This window comes from Gadus macrocephalus, chromosome 20 (genome assembly GCF_031168955.1).
Source record: "Gadus macrocephalus chromosome 20, ASM3116895v1".
In the NCBI taxonomy this organism is placed as follows: domain Eukaryota; kingdom Metazoa; phylum Chordata; class Actinopteri; order Gadiformes; family Gadidae; genus Gadus; species Gadus macrocephalus.
Window position 1 is genome coordinate 20,113,025 of NC_082401.1, and position 18,324 is coordinate 20,131,348.

Consider the following 18,324-nt stretch of genomic DNA (forward strand, 5'->3'; position numbering starts at 1 on the left):
CACCCTGATTGACTGTTTTATTTCAGGAAGGACTACCATTAGTAAACCTTCCGCAAAGAGCAGTCTGCCATTGAAAATGATTGAAGGTAATCGTCTTGCATTGGGTGTGTGTGTGTGTGTGTGTCTGTGTGTGTGTGTGCACCAAGTAGGATCATGCTGCAAGCAGAACGTCTGGTTAAAGATAGTTGAGGTTAGGATCGCTGTTCAAAAGAGAAAGAGTTAGTTGGATCTGAAAGTGTATTTCTTTGTTTTTACGCCAACAGAATGTTGCAGTCCAATGCATCAAAAGTGTATTTATTCAGATATTTAAATCAATGGGAGATCATGTTGTGTTGAATGACTCCATATGACTGTGTCCAGGTTATATGAACATTGATAGTGTTTCACTGGCATATACGGTTCCAAAAAGCTATTTTTAAGCTCTTGCTGGATTCAAGACAGTCTTGAATTTTAACCAATATCATATTCAACATTATTACATTAAGCTAAATCTATTCTAAACAGCCTCCCCCTCCCCCATACATAGACACAATCATTTATCCCTCTTGATGAGAGAGATACATCTCTTGATTTACATTGCATGTAAAACACATGATTTAATTATCTAGATTTAGCTGCTTTTCAACGAGAATCCAGTGCAGAAGTAAATTATATTCTTAATAACCAACACCAAGTGTCAAATAATGATGGGATTCCTTCATATAAACAATGTTTTTATTATAGAAAGATCAACATTTCCTTTGAATTCTGCCTTAATTGTTGGCACTGGAAAATATATAATGACTATTATTAAGGCATTTTAAAGAAAATATACAAACGTTATAAAAGGGCATTATTTATGGTACTCATTACTTATTCATTAATTTCATTCATCCAAATAATTCCAATTACTTCACTATCCAAATGATATGACCTCATTATATGTATGCTTTGTTTAATTTAATTTTGGTAGAAGTATCCTGCACAACACAGGATCACTACTACATCACCGACATGTGACCGAGAGTAATGTTGACCAATAACACGGCGGCGTTAATGAAAGAGCTGCGTTGAGATAACACAATTCAAACTCAATAACATGAGCTGTACACCCCTAATATGCAGCAATACACAATTAGTCGCGGAACTATAGAAGCATTTCGTAAGCACATATCATTCAAATGATAACGCGGTGACTTGGATTGAGATTTGTGGACACTGCGCGTACTACATTACTGTGTGGTGGGGCATCTCTTGAGGAAGTGCCTCACCATAATGTCTACTGGTTATAAGTTATACCTGAGTTACTTTGGGATTGAGATTTGGCAGGTGTGGAATTTGTGCAAATGCAGCTGATGGTGTAGAAATAATTCAAGCCAAATACACAAGGCATTGCAATGTCATTGCATTGCAAGATAATTAAAAAAAGGTGCAGTTAAAATTGTACTGCCGTTTTAGAGCGCAGTCATTTCCCTCACAGACCTCGCTAACATTTATCTAAGAAAGCAGTATGTCAGTACATTCCATTTCTTTCAACTCTGCACACATTGACCAACATACAGATCTATGGAGCTTTACCCCTTCAAAGGACCAGACCTCACGGTCAGCCACAGGGTGGGGGGGGTGGGGGGTTTGGGCGGGCTACTACATGCCGAGGTCAAAGATGTCGCGGCTCTCCATGAGGATGAACTCCACTATCTGGTTCTGGTAGAGCATGTTGAAGGCCATGTTGCCACAGTCCATCTCGGGCCACATGAGGGTGGGGCCGAACACGATGCTGACTCCTTGGCTGGACATCAGGTTCTTCGTTGAGCAGGCGAGGACTCTGTCGAAATGAAGACCAAACCGAGATTAAACAAACCCATTGACGCATCTTTAGAAACCAAACGTCATACTTCGCTACAAATCAATCTGGTAATCGACCAAACCCATCCCTCCACCGCGCCACTCCAAAAAAAAACGGAATCCATTGGCATACGCCGTTCAAATGGAGGTCCACATGCGAGCCCGGTTTCCTCTGGTCGAACGGCAGTACACATATACTTAACACAAGGCTCTGTGCACCTCTTGGCACGCGTCCCCCTCGTGTCTTCTTCCAGTGTAAACCAAAGTACCTTCAAGTTATGTCTTCACAGCCGTCAGTTCAGTAGGTTCCACCCCTGGAGTGGCCCCCGTGTCTGAAGGGTATCTCGTTTCTCAACTGGCAGCGGTACCGTGTTATTTAGTGAAGCCGGCTTTAGGTGCTCCGAGATCCAGGTTTCAGCCACGGCTCAAACCTCACTCACTCCCTCCCTCCACGGCCACAAGTTTCGGCAACAGCGGTGCGCCTTGCAGAACATCCATCCACCCGAAAGGGGGGGGGGGGGGGGGGGGGGAAGGAGTTCTAAAAGTAATGCGGGTCGAGGTTTAGCAGCACCGGCGTCTGGGTAAGCGGGGAAACCAGACAAAACTTGGCTCTGGGGGGAAAGTGCAGATCCGCATTCGACTCGTGTAAGACTTGAAACTTTCTGCGGTCAGGAGGGAAAAACTGGTTGTGAAGCAGAAAAAGAAAACGACACTGTGTTCACCTCGGTTGGACTTTGGTGGAAATAAAAAAGAGTGGCGCTCGGGGGGGGGCGAACCATCTTTCCCCTTACAAGCAGATTCTATGAAAAGGTGTTCCATTAAACAAGGGACACCCTGGGACTTCTACTGGGAGTATCTGAGGACTCATGGGCGTTGTGGCTCTGGGTATATGTGTGTATATTCCTTTCTATGTGTGGGTGAACTGCAAAGGGATTTGTAATGAGAAAGAGACACAAAAGGCAGAGAGAGAGAGAGAGAGAGAGAGAGGGAGAGCGAGAGAGAGAAGCTTGGGACTACGGCGAGTGCTTGCATTCTCCTTGGGCTGAGGCTTGGCTTGGGGACAGGAACAGGCCGAGCCATTTTTGGTGGAGGACCAGCAGCTCCACGGAGGACGCCGCCCGCAGGCCTCAGGGCCCGTTATGGAGTGAGGCCTGGAAGGGGATGGAAGGACTGTGGCGCGGGGCCCCTCTCCAAGCTGTCAGTGGGCGCTTGACGAAGCGTTCTGAGGTGGGGATCCTAGTCCCCTCCTTGCCCCTAAACGAGGGGGGGGGGGGGGGGGGGGGGGGTGCGCGCCTCGAAGCGTAATTGCATCCAAAAGGTATTGTCAGCGTGCCAGGCATGTTCATGTTTGCGATGCAGTGGCGTGTCTCAAACTGCTGTTTGGACGAGCTGAGCGCCATGTTATCTAGGCCCTTGCAAGTCGTAAAACACAAAGCGAAAACACGCGTTGTGAATTGTCCGCCCAGGATAGCACACGCTGCCATCGCATGCGTTCACTGCACGCATGCACACACACACACACACACACACACACACACACACACACACACACACACACACACACACACACACACACACACACACACACACACACGTTCATTAAGTGTGTGTTCACTTTGTTCTAGTTGAATGTGTTCTCAATCTCTCCGAAGGCAATACTTATATTAAGGTCAGAGTGGGGATATCTCCGTATCATAATGCATCTATCACCTCTTAAAACTTGGCCAGCGATTTTTAATTGCATGTGATGGCCAACATCTTGGTCTGCCATATGTCATTAGACTATGGACCAAGTATGTGCGTGCTCTGCATAGCCCTTAACCTCATTAATGAACTCAAGTCCCGACCATCTTCATTGGCATAATCATTACGAATAATTATTCTCATCTCACGCTCGGCGTGGACGTTTTCCTTGGAATATGTCTTTAATCTGCCATGCCTCAAAACATCTGCTCGGAGGTAACAACAGCAACAAAAGAACAAAAGCCAAACATGATACTGTCTGTCCGTGGGTGATGAAGACCAACGTGAGAAGACAATAATATAAAACGCTTGTTATTATATAGTTTTATACGAGCATACGGTGAGGTATGTGCACGAGACACACGGCGTCAGCAAGCTTGGAACCAAAACGGCCAGGCAGCGAAAGAAGCTGCGTAAAGTTAACCTAACGAAATCCAGATTTAAGGCTCAGTTTTCCAGGTGGGCGTTAAATTGCAGGAAGTAAATTCATTGCTATTCAATTACCTCTGCTACTAAAAGCACAATTACCGAGTTTTACAATATCACGGCTCCTTTACAGTTTCCACGTGAAGGAAGGGCCAGAGCATCTGCCACACAGTTCTTGGCTCTGACAGGGACCACTCTTTTGATTTTGTAGAGTTGTAAACGTAAAAATAATAGAAAACAAAAAAAACAAAGGGGGACAGATACCTTGCTACTAAGCCTGAACAAATAAAAGTGACCTTGGTTTACTTTTGAGCGACAATATATTAGAATAAGTCAGAAGCTTACCGCAGAGTACAAACAACAAAACGACCAATTGGGGTTTGAACATGGTAAATGTTGGATGACCTTTTGGTCCTTTTACGGCCTCCATGCGAGTTTCTGAGATTTGTATGTTAACTGTATGATGCTGATATATACGAAGGGAACGACTTTCTTTGCCAAGGCTCTGCGCCATGCGTACTGCGTAGTATTTATTGTGCATTTCTGTGACTAAGTGTTTCGGGGTGTGTCCCTGAGTGCAGTGTAAGTGAAACCCGATTAGAAACATGTACACGCTATAATTTCCCATTTATGTCCGCAATTAACCTCAGCCCCGTGTGTGTACACAGTACATCACTGTTCCATGCCTGTCCTGGCATCAGCATTTTAACTTAATTAGAATCGTACAATGATCTAAGGGTCTGGATTGCCATGCCTAATGGCCCACTAATGATCTCGAATAAGGAGACTCAATTATTAAAGTAATTCTGCTGTATATTCACAGGAGGAATACATCACCTTGTACCAAGGCTCCCCTGTCCTGATTCTTCAGCTCTCTGGCAATCAGATGCTAGTGTTAATACAACAGCTGCCCCCCTCCTCAGCCTCCACACCGACCCCTTTGGATCCTCTCGTTGTCCCCCTGGACTGATCCGTGACACGGATCCATCCCTATAGCGCGTCGGGGCACCCGTCGCCGTCCCCTCCGCCTACACCTCCTCGCTCTCTGGGGGTTTTGACGTCAACCACTTTAGCTGTCTTTCACTTTCTTTTGACGGATCACGGGGCGGTAGCTCCGACCGCTAATGCAGGCATACTTCCTCTATCTCCCCCCCCCCCCCCCAACCCCAAACAGTAGTTCAAGGGGTGTGGTGAGGAGGGGGTGATGGTGCCATGCACAATAGCAAGTGCCCGGCGTGCCTAGGAGGTGACCATAGGGCTCTTGATGTGAACTGACGAACCACTGATATCCCGCTTCGTGCCCCCGACATGGGCTGACGTGCACGACTCAAGATGCCAATGCTAATTAATTAGCATCTAATTTTCCTTGAACGCGTGCAGTGTGTGTCTGTTTGTGTGTGTGTGTCTTGTGTGTGTGTGTGTGAGGGGGGGGGTGGTGCGGAACAGGAAATGGTAGCTGGACCATGTTGGCGTCCCCTCTCCCCACTCGCCTGGAAGGCTCCTGCTAATTGGGTCAGCGTCATTGGCTCCTTCAGGATCACGGGGCAGATAATACATTGAGGTGGAGATGAGGAGGATGTGGAGATGAGGAAGGCAGGAAGGGAGGGCCCCGCCAAGCCAGAGGAAGACGAGAGAGAGAGGGAGGGGGAGGGAGAGAGAGAGAGAGAGAGAGAGAGAGAGAGAGAGAGAGAGAGGGAGAGAGAGGGGACGGTTGTTGATGATGATGGTGGTGGTGGTGCCGCGGGTGGGTGGTGCATCTGGGGTAATGGCCCCAGTGGCTCAGAACTATAAGTGTCAAGAGTCGTGAAGTGAACCGACAGCGCCCCCCACGTCTGCTCGTAACGCATGTTAAGACAAACGGAGGAGGAGAGAGAGAGAGAGTGTATTTCTGCTACCGTTCAGGAGGTAAATGTTTACGGGTGGATTGCACTGATTGGTAAATGCACCCCAGAGAGCCCACCTCCTGCGTACCACATCCCTCGCAACCCCACCCCTACTTTACCAAAGTCCAAAAAGACGAAATGAAAAAAAGAGACATCCCGAGACGGGTGATTTGAGCGTGCGTCGGGGCCACGCCCGTACGTGGTGGTTTCCATCACGAGGGCCTCCCTGCCACTGTTCTCTGAGGGGTCAGCAAGAAGCGAGGCACGGAAAAACTTCTGCCCCGCCGTAGATGCCTTAGAAAAATAAAACAAACTTCCACCCTCAGCGGTAAATGGCAACCCATGACCGGCGGTGACAAAAACACCCACAAAGAGAAGGAAGAAATAGAACGGCTAAGTGAAGGTATACTTCAGAGAATCTGGTTTCCTTGACCACATCATCACAATGCGAGTACACAGCTCCATATTGAAGCCAGACCCCATGAATTGGTGGGGGGGGGGGGGGGGGGGAGAAGCCGTGGTTCAACACAGGCAGAGGATGAAGCCACAACAAAGGATATGAAAACTTCATAGACTCCTGCGTTACTAAAGGGGGCGGCCCCAGCCAGGACCGAAATAAAACCTCTTCGCCGGAGCCCTGGATCGTAAAAAACACTCTTCGTTTTCAGAGTTAACCTCACTTTATGTGCGAGATGAGGACACACACACGGACGCACGCACCCACACACACACACGCACCCACAAGGACAGACGTGCATGTGTATTAACACACCAACACGCAACCCGTAACCACTCTCTTCAATTCCATCTTGTAATATCATCTGACACTTCTGATAAGCATTTCGGTCAGCTGATGCAGCCATGGAACTTTTCTAATTATTTTCCCCAGTGCCCCCTTTTTTCCTACCCTTTAGGAAACAGAGAGGCGGTGCTCTCGGTACACAGGGTGCCCTTTACTCTATCTCTCGTGTGTCTCAATAAGGACTCAAATAAATAAATCACACATGATCCGCATTTAGTGTGGTGTTGCCGTGCAATTAGGCTTAACGTGCAACGAAAGAGACGGAGACAAAGAAGAAGAAAGAGAGCGAACCAAGGATGGGCTGAGAGTGAGAGTGCGAGACACATCACTAGAACAAAATGAGAGAAAAAGAGAGAGAGAGGGAAAGGGAGGGAGGGGGGATATGGACTAGCCCACATCACTAGGTGTGGGTGTGGCAGCCTAAGTTCTGGCGTGACTCCCTTGGGCCCTGTTCTCCTGCCATTCTGTCACATGAGACGATCTTGGGTTGATTATTTGCATGGCTAGAGGGCTGGGGGGATTTCTGTGGCCCGGGAACAGACACGGAGGCATTGGTCGGGATTCAACTCCTTTTCCCACATCTCCTGGTCACACTTAAATAGTGTGAGCCAGGCGACGTAGCAGCGAGGCTTGCGTGTGTGTGTTGTGTTTCTTTGAAAGAGTCTCTGTTTAGTTTGTGAGCTTTTTCAAGCTACAGGTAGGCTGAACAGACAAGGGAACGTGAAAAATTGGAGGTACAAATAAACGCTCGTCGCTTCGTTTCTGATTTCATTAGGGTTCTGCCGAGCCATTTGTTTCTTTGGCACAAAGTGACACAGAGTAAAAGGTAGCGAGGGAAAAAAGAGAGACAGAGGGAAGATAATCATTTCCAGAATGCGGGAGGGAGAAAGGAGGGAAGGAGTGCGCCGGCAGCCATCCTCCAAGGGCGATTGTGCAGGAATATGAATAGGGAGCCTTTGGACTAATTGAGGAACCTGGCATGCAAAACCAAACAGACAAACACATTTTCCCACCGCAGCCAAGGGGTATGTTCCAGTTAGGGAGGGGCTCATAAATCTGAGATGAGCCGCTTGGCCCCTCTCTCGCTCTCGGTCTGTCTGTCTGTCTGTGCGAGGCTGGTAAATATGGAGAGGAGATGGGGATAGAACACCTCTCAGGGGACGCGGGGCTGCGGCCATATGGCCCCCTCGGTTGGGCCAGGACAGGCAGAGTGGACAGGGGCCAGTCTTCTTGCTCACGCAGCACCGAGGTCACCTCCTCCCCCCACCCCCCTCCAGCCCCTACACACACACACACAATATCCTCATCTCTCCCCCCCCCCCCCCCCCCCCCCCCCCCGCCATCTCATGTGGGACCTGGAGAGTGCTGAGGAAGGCCAGGAGAATGTGTGACCTCCCGTGTCCCCTCAAAACTGCTAGTTTGACCCTCCTGTCAATCTGGTAAAGGGGATAACACGATGCACGACAGCCCTGACTCAGGGATTATACTGTGACAGTTGGTGTGTGTGTGTGTGTGTGTGTGTGTGTGTGTATGTCTGTCAAGCAACTGTGTTAATTCTAAATAAATGTGCAGTATTATTTACTGTTTGGCAAATTACAACTTTTTCCAGAAATTGTTTGACACTAATATTCGAAGCAATTTACAGTGTCTCCAAATACATGTCATTATTCATTTGGGCAACTTGCTCAAGGATGCCTGCAGAGGCTGAATCGGGGGATCAAACCCGGAACCTTTCTGCAAGGAGTCAAGCATCCTGTCCACTACATTATCCTGTCCCCCAGTACGTAAATACGGCATTCAATAAGTATTTTTCAAAACTTAACGATGTTAATGTGGACATTTTCGGATGTGATGAAGATTACCTCTGGAGGTGACCAAACAGGAGCTTCATGGTGTCAAGGTTGGGCTTTGGAAGCTGCTGGATCAACTTCTTCACAGCCTGCACCTTCTGCCTCCGCTCCTTGGTCTCTGTGCAAACAGAAGAGGAGCAGGTGCACGCATGACATTACATATTAGTTCATCAACTGTGTGTGTTGGAAAGTGATTCATTGACACACTTTGAGTACTCTAATTGCTTTGGTAATTAAAAGTCACTCCAAAAGTACGGCATGACATAGTTATCACAAGTAATCAATCAAATCAAATAGAAAAAAAGATTCACACCCAGCGTATTACCAGGAAAAGCAGTCTTTGCCTTGTGTAGACGGATCAATATGAGAGACACGCTACTTGTGCACTTGCATGAAAGCCGCAACGATAGTGACTTTCTGTAGAAGTTGTTGATTACAGGAAGCCATTAGTTGCATATTCTTTCACAGTGTAACACGAGCCTTGATTACTGACCAATTAGAGACCATGTGGGGATGAACACTATCACACTCTTCCTCGCGGGACTGTGGATATTGGCACTAATGCAGATGTTGGGAGTGTAAAGGAAATGACCCACATCCTCCCTTTTGCTCCAGCTTTTGGAATCTTGATCTTTGACCCAAAGGGACACAGGAAGCATCGAGACAACAATCAGGTAAAGAGCCACGAAAATGCCAGTGAACCGCCCGGACCCCAGGCGGCCCTGACGAGTCTCCTGAGACGACTCTCGCCAGCAATCAAGAGGAGAAGAAAAAAAATAAACCTTGAGCACATGGGTCAGACGAGTTAGATTATCTGAGTGGAGAAAATCCTCAATTAAGTCCTCAAAGACCCAGGGACATCAATGGCACCAGCGACTCAAGCTCCTTTTTCTCCCCAAATTTCGGAACAGCTTTGCTCGCTAATCCAAACAGATGTTTGCCCTTGTGCAAATCTATTCTATTTAGGAACAGTTGGGCCCACATGTGCATGTGCCTTTACTGTATCATTCGTCAACTTGCCCCAAATCAGGAAAAAAGTTAGAAAAACGAGGAAGGCATCCTTTTAAGTGAAAACCGGATCCCTCCGCTTAAAAGCGGAAACAAAGTCAACACGTGAGCCGCTGTTACTAAGCTCCACATGTCGCCGTATCCAAGCTACCGCTACAGCTTTGCCGCAGTTCATCTGTTGAATAAGCAACCTGTTTATTTCATTACATATTTTCACGCTTCGACTCTTTTTCAAAGTGGAACACATTCCCACCGTACATCTGTCGTACGCGGCAAACTGCTCTCACTCTAGGATGTCTCCAAGCGGTCCGAAAAACAACAAACCCCGGATAACCCACCCACGAGAGAGCTTGTTAGTCCCCCGTCCCCGCCGTGCCCGGCGAGAGCCCTATTTAGGTTAAGCGGGTAACCTGGAGAGCCGTAATGGCGTCTGCCCCCGTGTGTTCTCATTAGGGCCAGGTTGTTAGCAGACGCATTCAGGACAATGTTTGGCCCCGCTGTCTGTGGCAACGCTGAGGCGCCCCTTAAGCACGGCGACAGCAGATGTCGGCGTGTACACCGAGCTGGCACAGGCACAGGTGGCAGATGCCCGTGTCGGGCGCCAACCCCCGCCAGTTGGGCACAGATGGACAAGCACGTTCAGGGAGAAGGGGAGTCGGGGCCCTGACCTTCTGCCGTGCTGTAGGTGAGCTCCTCGGTGGAATGCGCAGCAGCACTTTTTATTTTATTTGATACCCCGTCCCCCGTCCCCTTGAGGGATGGGAAAAAAATAGAGTGTTTAAGGATCGTCCCTCCCCCGGGATCGACGCTGTCGTTGTCGAGAACGGATACAGTTCAAATGCGGATTCTTTAAATACGACGGGGATGGAGCGCCACTGCTTTTCCGATTCCGATGGCGGAAAACCGAAAATGTTCCCAGCATCTGTTGTTGTGCGCAAACTATCAGCAGTTTCCCTAGTAGGCTTTGAAATATTTAATCTAGTCTCTATTGCTGGCACAATGGACATGATTCATTAATTACTTTGCCGTTGGTGGCAGACATATTGGAGATGCCCCTCAGCCTACCATTGCGGACAGATGGTGCGGACGACGTCATTAATTTAAAGCAGGCAGAAATGCTAAGATTGAGCCATCGAAATGTGCTGAATCAACCCGGGCTAACGACGCGCATCGGGAGAGGACAGGAGCGCGGGGAGACGCCCCGCCATGCAAGCCTAGCCAACACGCAACAGAGTCCAGTTACAGCCACTGCATCAACCGGCTCCTCAATCTCTTTGTGGTGAAATAATATTATCGTAGATCACTCACGATCACCATCAACAAACACTAAAGGTAACGAGGGTTTGGGAACATGATTGGGGAAAATATTGTGGGCGAGTGACTTTTTAAGTCGCAGAAGTCTTAGTGGTCATTAGTCATGTCAGGTCCCTCAGAAAGGCCCCCGGCCCCAACATTAGGCTGCTTTTTCGGGCACCTTGAGGGACTAAAGTGATTTATGGCCTGTTATGACAGGAGACCATTAAGACTCCCAGATGAGCTCTGCTTACAACAACACAAACAAATATGACACAGTGAAAATGAAATTCAATATAGTGACAAGAGGGGTGGGGAGGATGTAACGAGCTGCAACAGGCCCTTGTAGCTCGACTGACCTGGAAATTAACAAGGTACAATTTGTTTGTCCTGCTTGTATTGATTTCAAATAATCAGCAAGCGTCAAGGATCATTCCTATTTTGTATTTGTTTAAAGGACCATTCCATCTGAATTGTCCTGAAAAAATAATAGACTATTTATACCCTGAACGTGCATATATATATATATATATATAAATATATAAATATATATATTCTGTTAATTAATTATCTCAGTAAAATATATGATTAACCAGACAATAGCCTCAAGTTTTTCAATGTATTTAATTATTATTTTTGTTCATCCCCTAGATAAGTGTTTCAATCGGTGACACAGTGACTGGATACACATTCGGTTCCTAAAACTGCTGTGTATCTAATCCCATTACAAATAGAGGGACCTAGTTTGTTTCAAGACTGCCTGCTGCACAAGGCTGTCTCCAGGCTCGCTGTACTGGCTTACCCCGGCCCCGTCAAGGCAAATATTAGCAGAAAGCAAATAATCCTGCAGGTTGTGATTAAGATTTTAAATGGATCCCAATTGTGTGCTTTTGGTTAATGAATAACAAAGTCTTAGAGGATGGCGCTTGTAATTTATTAAACATGAAAAGCTCCTTGATGAAATATAGAAACTAGATATATTTTTGCATTTCAAACGATTTGCGTGGCCAGCTTACTTGCATGCAAATTCAAAGAGTTGTGAAAAGAATTCCTCTAATAAGTAAGATTGAATTTCTCTGTTTCACCGTAATAGGTGTCATCTCGATCAGAGGTAAATAATTGAAGGGCAGCACGACATGCACACAAGCACAATTGTGCAGCCTGGAATTTATTTATTCCGTCGTTGCATATTTATGCAAGGGCTTCGCTCCGAACCCCACAACAGAGTAACACACAAACATAATTAATACTCATTAAGAATAAGTGAATAATCAATCTGACTGATAATGGCTCTGCTGCGCTCAATAAGTCTGTCGGCATCAACGAAAAATAAATTTCTGAGGAACAGAACATAGCCTTTGTTGGCTTATGTGTGTATTGTGCAGCAGAGGTAACAAAGGCTGGGTTACATCTGAGACTTTCAGATGTTTTTCTTTCTGTAATCTTGATGATTAATTTAAACTAAGCCGTACCATAAAAATGTACAATAATTCCTATGTAAATGGGGTTTCTTTGAAGCGGTGTGCTACTGCGGATGACCTGGAACTAGAAGTGGACTTTACCCTTTTTCCAAGACAGATCCATATTAAATATGCATCTCATGGGCTGACCCAATTGTGGCCAACCTTGCGTTATATAGAATATAGCCGTGTGATGCTGTAATACAGATCCTTGGCGGGCATCAGAGTTGTGATTATGAATATGAATATGGATATCCAAAGTTAGGATATCCATCTGTCAGTTTGTGAACATGTGAGTCCCGTGTTCAAAAGCGGATTGCGCCGGTAGTGAGTAACTCACACCTACAGGTATACCAACACTTTCGCTTTGCAAAACCCAACAGATGTCATTGGCTCTCTTCAAACACGACCATATTCTGAGCTTTTTTTCATTTTTTTACCCTTCTGTGTTAGTAGTGTGAATACATTTGAAGGAAGTAAATTCAGCTAGTTTGATGAGTGTGTTTGTGTGTGTGTGTCTATGTGTCTATGTGTGTGTGTGTGTGTGTGTGTGTGTGTGTGTGTGTGTGTGTGTGTGTGTGTGTGTGTGTGTGTGTGTGTGTGTGTATGTGAGGGGAGGGGTGAGGGGGTGTAGTCCCTGGCATCGCTAAGATTGTGAAGCGGTATTCATACTATCTGTTCTCGCCTGGGTGGCCCAGTTACAAACTCACATGACTCCATTTCCATGGTTACTCAGGGCACAGACAAGGACCATACAACTAGGGAAAATATGCCTTTACCTAATTAGCATTTTCAAAACGGAATAACATTACATTTTTCTCGACTTCTCGCCAATTTTATTATTTCCGTGCGACTTAAAGGGGAAACATTTTTTTAATAGAGGTCAACTCAAAACGGTAAAAGCAAACCACCACGTATGCATAGATATGCACACATGTACACACACACAAACAAGGTAGCCGTGCATTCAGACTAACGCATCGATATCAGTGTCACTGACAATACTGAACAACCCAAAGCCTTGCAGAAAGCCTTACTTCTCTACCCGTTTACACATTCATTAATAGTAATACTTAAAAAATACATTTACATATCCCCCCCCCCGCCTCTTCCTCCCACCTCCCACCTCCAACCATTAAAAAAAACTGAAACAAGCAAAACAAAAACAGCCCCATCCCCAACAGCTTTACTCCTCAAAACGACATGTATGTCACCGCTCGACGAAGATAAAACTCAATTCAGCGGGGCTGCATTGATTTTGCCGGAGAACAAAAAGGCACGCTTGTCTGTGGGACAGGTGGCTGGAGATTCCAGATCCCCCGCTCTGATACTGGGGCCACATGAATAATAGATCTGGCTCCGCCGGTGCCAGGATCGTGGCCTGCAAACACAGCTGCTCCGCTCCGCCATCCAAGAATGAACAGCTCACAGGGTGGGGGAGGGGAGGGGAGGGGAGGGGGGTGGGGATAGGGGGGGCGGGGAATGGGCCCCACCTGAGCACCACGGCTCAGGGGTGTGTGTGTGTGTGCGCGTGTGTCTGTTGGTGAGGGGTTGGGGGGGGGGGGGGGGGGAGAGGGGTGAGAGCAATAATAGATAATGACTTGTGAATAACCACTTCTGCTAAAGAGGGGGAGAAACAGGAAAGAATGAGATGAAGATGGGAGAAGGAAAGGTAGCGAATACATTAAAGCAACAAGAAACGTTGCGTCGACCCGAAACGTACAAACCGTGACTACAATTAGTTTAAAATGTAGATGAAAGACAAAAAACATTGCGTCATCTGTTTTCTAATCTGTAAAAAACAGTTATAGAAACATTTTCAGACGACTGCAGTCTCAGACGGGCCCCATGAGGGCCCACACTCATGTTAGGATTTGAGCGCCGGATTCCAACGTGAGTCTGAGTACACAGATACGCTCGGGCTTCAGGGTCCCGTTCGGTTGAAAACTCTCGGCCACTAATCTGGCAGCTGGGGGATATCAATTAGGAGGGCTGGTGATGTGAGCCCACTGTAATGATCCCACCTCTCTTTTCAACACGGCCCATCCAGAACCTCAGAGGATCTCCCCGTTAGCAAGGCAACCCCATTAAGGGTTGAGCCAAGATGGCTGCCGAGGTGCTAATGATGTCGACCCGTCTTCTAAATCAGCACCAGGAGACCGCTTCCCCGCGCCCTTAAATAGAGGCTGATGGATGGCCACAGGGCAGAGAGTCACACGCATATCAATATATGTGTCTTGTGACAGACACGGCCGCGGCTTAGCTGCGGCAAGTACCGTTTTCTGTGTGTTTGGAGGAAACACGGATGCTTATCTGACTGAAAGATGCAAATCAAGTCATTCCCCAGTGGGCTAATATCACGTAGATCTAGGTTATTCAGTTTTTTCATAATTTTCTTAGAAGACGTATAAAGGGTTAAGTGGATGGCAAGCGAACGATTCCCTCAGAAGTGAGCAGCTCAAATCACCGGCAGGATTGTTTAATCTGCGAGCGAGCGGAGAAACGCCGTCGAGGCTGTCACACTCTTTAAAAAAAAAAAAAAAGTACAAAGCGTTCGTTTGAAATGTAAACGAAGGTGCTCGGGCAAAACATCTGCTAACATCTCTCTCGCTCGCTCGCTCTCTATCTCTCTCTCTTTTTACCGGTCCCTCGTATTACCCACATCACGTTTAGTCTCCTGAATCGCGGTGTGCGAGTCTCCTCCCATGGCCGTTTGATCTGGCGGGGGAGGGTGGAGGGTGGGGGGGGGGGGGGGGGGGGAGGATGCAGGGAAACGTGTAGCAGGTTAGGATAATTACTCACCTCCTGCTATGAGGGGTTTGCTCCGCCGCTAATTAGTTGTCTAAACGCTGTCTGTGACTCATCAACAACGCACACGCTTATCTGATTAAACTGCTGGAACCACCTTGAGTGCCACTGGGTATTCTGGCCTACATATTTTTGAAGGCATGTAAATATTTATTGCCAAATTATGCCCCCACCTTGGGATTGTGGGCAATCTTGCTTTCAGGGGGTTTATATATTTTTTTCTTGTCTTTCGGGTAGAGCGAAAGAGATGAAAGATGGGCTAAAGATTCGATCAAAGCAAGACCGATTATGAATTATTTATAGGACGGACTATCTGAAATCAGTAGCCTCCACAATTTTGTCGTCAATTGAGCAGATGATATACGATATATATCCATGATAGACACACGTAATACCGAGCCAAGCACTGCGCCCTTATCTCAAGGCTATGTGAGCAACTGAATATGTTAAATAAACACGCCTCAGGTTTGGAGGTATCATGTGTTCGAGTCACACACTAAACCCCCCCCCCCCTCCGTCCCAGAGTTCAACCCCGCCCACCCGAGGACAGGAACACATGGCTCAGGTAGCGTTTCAGCGCCAGACACAGACCTTTAATGGCATTGTTTATACAAGGTTACCGCGACGGCGGCGACATCCTGCCGCCCGATAGGCTCGGCGTCTCGGGGCCTAATTGAGAGGTGAGACGGTGGTGGGGGTGACACATGAGTGGCTGGAGGATCTGGTGACAGCTCACGTCTGAACCCTGGGCGGAGGGGAGCGGGGCTTGGTAGTGGGGCGCTGAGGCACCAGAATTCCCATTCCGGTTCGGGGGAATTAATAGGTGGGGCGATGGTGTGGATGTTTTGGAAGTGTTGCATCAAAAGGAATGGATGGAAATTAAAGAGGAATGATTAGGGATTTTGAGGGAAACATGAAACATTCAAAATTGTTTTTGTAAAGATAGCTATAAGCAATATATTAGCGAGTTATCTTGGCAGTTTCATTGAGTTTATGTATCTGGTTCTATTTGTTTATTATGTTTATATTATGGGGCTTTTTGGAAAGAAAAACCCTTTCCTCTTGAAAATAGGCTGCCAATCTTTTGTACCTTCATAGATTGCCTCATCTCATCCGCCGTGACGAGCATAATTGCGTTTCATTTTCACACTCGTAGGATTGAAATTGCGATCCCAATTCATCTGAAGTGAAACATCACGGCTAACTCCGGACTGACCAGCGTCGAGGCAGGCATGCTATTGATTGCGCCTCCGTTGCTAGGGCACGTAGCGGAAACATCCACTTTGCTTATCAGCCCAATCCCCAGTGGTCGCCCTCTCCAGCTTGCAGAGTGAGAAATAGTTTAGTCTATAACTGAGCTGCCTTAAGGGACAGGAATTCTAGAGGCAAACAGCGGCACATACTGTAAACAGGATTAAGGCTAATACGCCGCTGGGCCAAATGAATTTTTCCCTATGTAAAACCTCCGAAATGCATAAAATATAGTCTTCTACGAATGCCGAGCGCTACTCTTGACACAGTACAACCCGACGGTCGTGACGCGGGCTGAGACGGGGTGATCGGATGTCGACGGCAGGATCATGACATTTAAGGGGGCGACACTTTGACAAACAAATATAAAAAGTGAAGTATGCGCACCCGGCCCCGGCCAGGATGGCAGGGTCTGGCCTGACACATGTGGTGTTGACAGCCACACGCATCTGGCCCCTACTCACTTATTGCCTCGACGAACAGCTCGAAGAATCGGAAGGGAAACAGCGGCTCCGGCAGCTCGCGGAAAAACATCTTGAGCGCGCCGGTGACGACGTGGATGTCTTCCCACTGGCTGGCGTCCAAGTCGAGTTCCTCCTCTGGGAGGAGAACACCAGGCAGGCCGGGGACAGGAGGGAAGACAGAGGGAACAACACCGCTTTAATTGGGAGAATTAGCCGGGGCTAATTACTATGCTAATGTTTACCTGCTAACAGCAGTGCACGCTAACAGCCAGGCCCTCCCCGGCTACCCAGAGGTCTGGCGCCACATGTTTTTTTTTTCTCTCTCTCTCTAGCTCTCTCTCTCTCTAGCTCTCTCTCTCTCTCTCTCTCTCTCTCTCTCTCTCTCTCTCTCTCTCTCTCTCTCTCTCTCTCTCTCTCTCTCTCTCTCTCTCGTTTGAGGCAATATAAGCCTCTGCTGAAATCATTCAGTTTTTAATAGGGCTGAGACCAGAAAGTACCCCTTTGGTAGTGACACAGGCCATCAGGTAGACAAGCAATTCAGAGGAAAGCGGCTTCGCGTTGCCACGGGAGAGAGGGCTAGCTGCGCGTGAGCCACAGCCAAGATGACAGGCCTGGAGGTCTGAGAATGCTGCTTTTTTTTGAATGGCATAAAAGTCACATTAGGGTTGTACACTGTGCTGGAAATGTGCCATCCTTCACCTACTGAGACAATTACCCTTTATGAGATGATAATCATACGGCATCAGGGGACGCGCTGAACAGTTCAAACAGGGAAGGAAGACATTCTGTGGGCAGGCAGGGTTTCAGAATAAAACTGCTGTGCCCTCACTGGGATAAGCTCAAAGCCCACGTTTGTGTTTGGAGCTCATGGCACGCACCTCCACATAAAACGGTAGGCTTGTGTAATGGAATCAGGGAGGTATTTTTTTGTGTGTGTGTGCAAACTTTGTGGCAGCCTCCTCGACAGCTGACCCACTTGACACCTCTAAGCTTCTCACTTTGAGGATCTGCATTATTATGTCTACCCCGGTATGTATCAACTTGAGCTAAGCACGGAGAAGGGGGGAAAGGGGGGGGGGGAATTACTGTCACTACAAAACTGCCGCTGACAGTAGAATGGGTTGAGTGTAAAGGTGGAATAGGTTGAGCAAACGCATATTAAAAGACTTGTCGTCTTGTGACACGCGCGTCTACGGGATTCGGAGGTGGGGGGGGGTAAAACGTACGACAGCCGTCTCAAGCTGTCTGTTCGCCGCGACCATATTGAGCTTTTGTTTTTTTTGCGAAACAGAAATATAGCCAGAGTCGGAGAGCAACAACAACACGATGCTAGGAACAAATGGGGGGAACAGAATGGAGGCACATGGTGTGACCATGACAGAATGCAGGGAATGCTGGAAATGTCAGTGATGTCACTCTCTCCGCCGCCGCCTCGCGCGGTGCGAGCAGCCCTCCGACACGAGAGCTGCTGATCTCGGAGCAGTAGAGGGTGACGCTCGCTTCCAAGACTGC

General features: G+C 47.6%; 1 protein-coding gene across 2 annotated transcripts in view; it reads right to left on the reverse strand.

The window, feature by feature from the left end:
• Positions 1 to 278: 278 nt before the first annotated feature.
• Positions 279 to 18,324, reverse strand: part of arhgap15 (Rho GTPase activating protein 15) — a 43,460-nt gene continuing 25,414 nt past the window's right edge. For both annotated transcript variants that reach the window (XM_060040440.1, XM_060040439.1), the window contains exons 11-13: positions 16,813 to 16,947; positions 8,541 to 8,646; positions 279 to 1,804 (exon numbers count right to left, since the gene is read on the reverse strand). In XM_060040440.1, the coding sequence (XP_059896423.1) occupies positions 1,624 to 1,804; positions 8,541 to 8,646; positions 16,813 to 16,947 (422 nt within the window). In that variant the 3' untranslated portion in view covers positions 279 to 1,623. The remainder of the gene's footprint in view (positions 1,805 to 8,540; positions 8,647 to 16,812; positions 16,948 to 18,324) is intronic.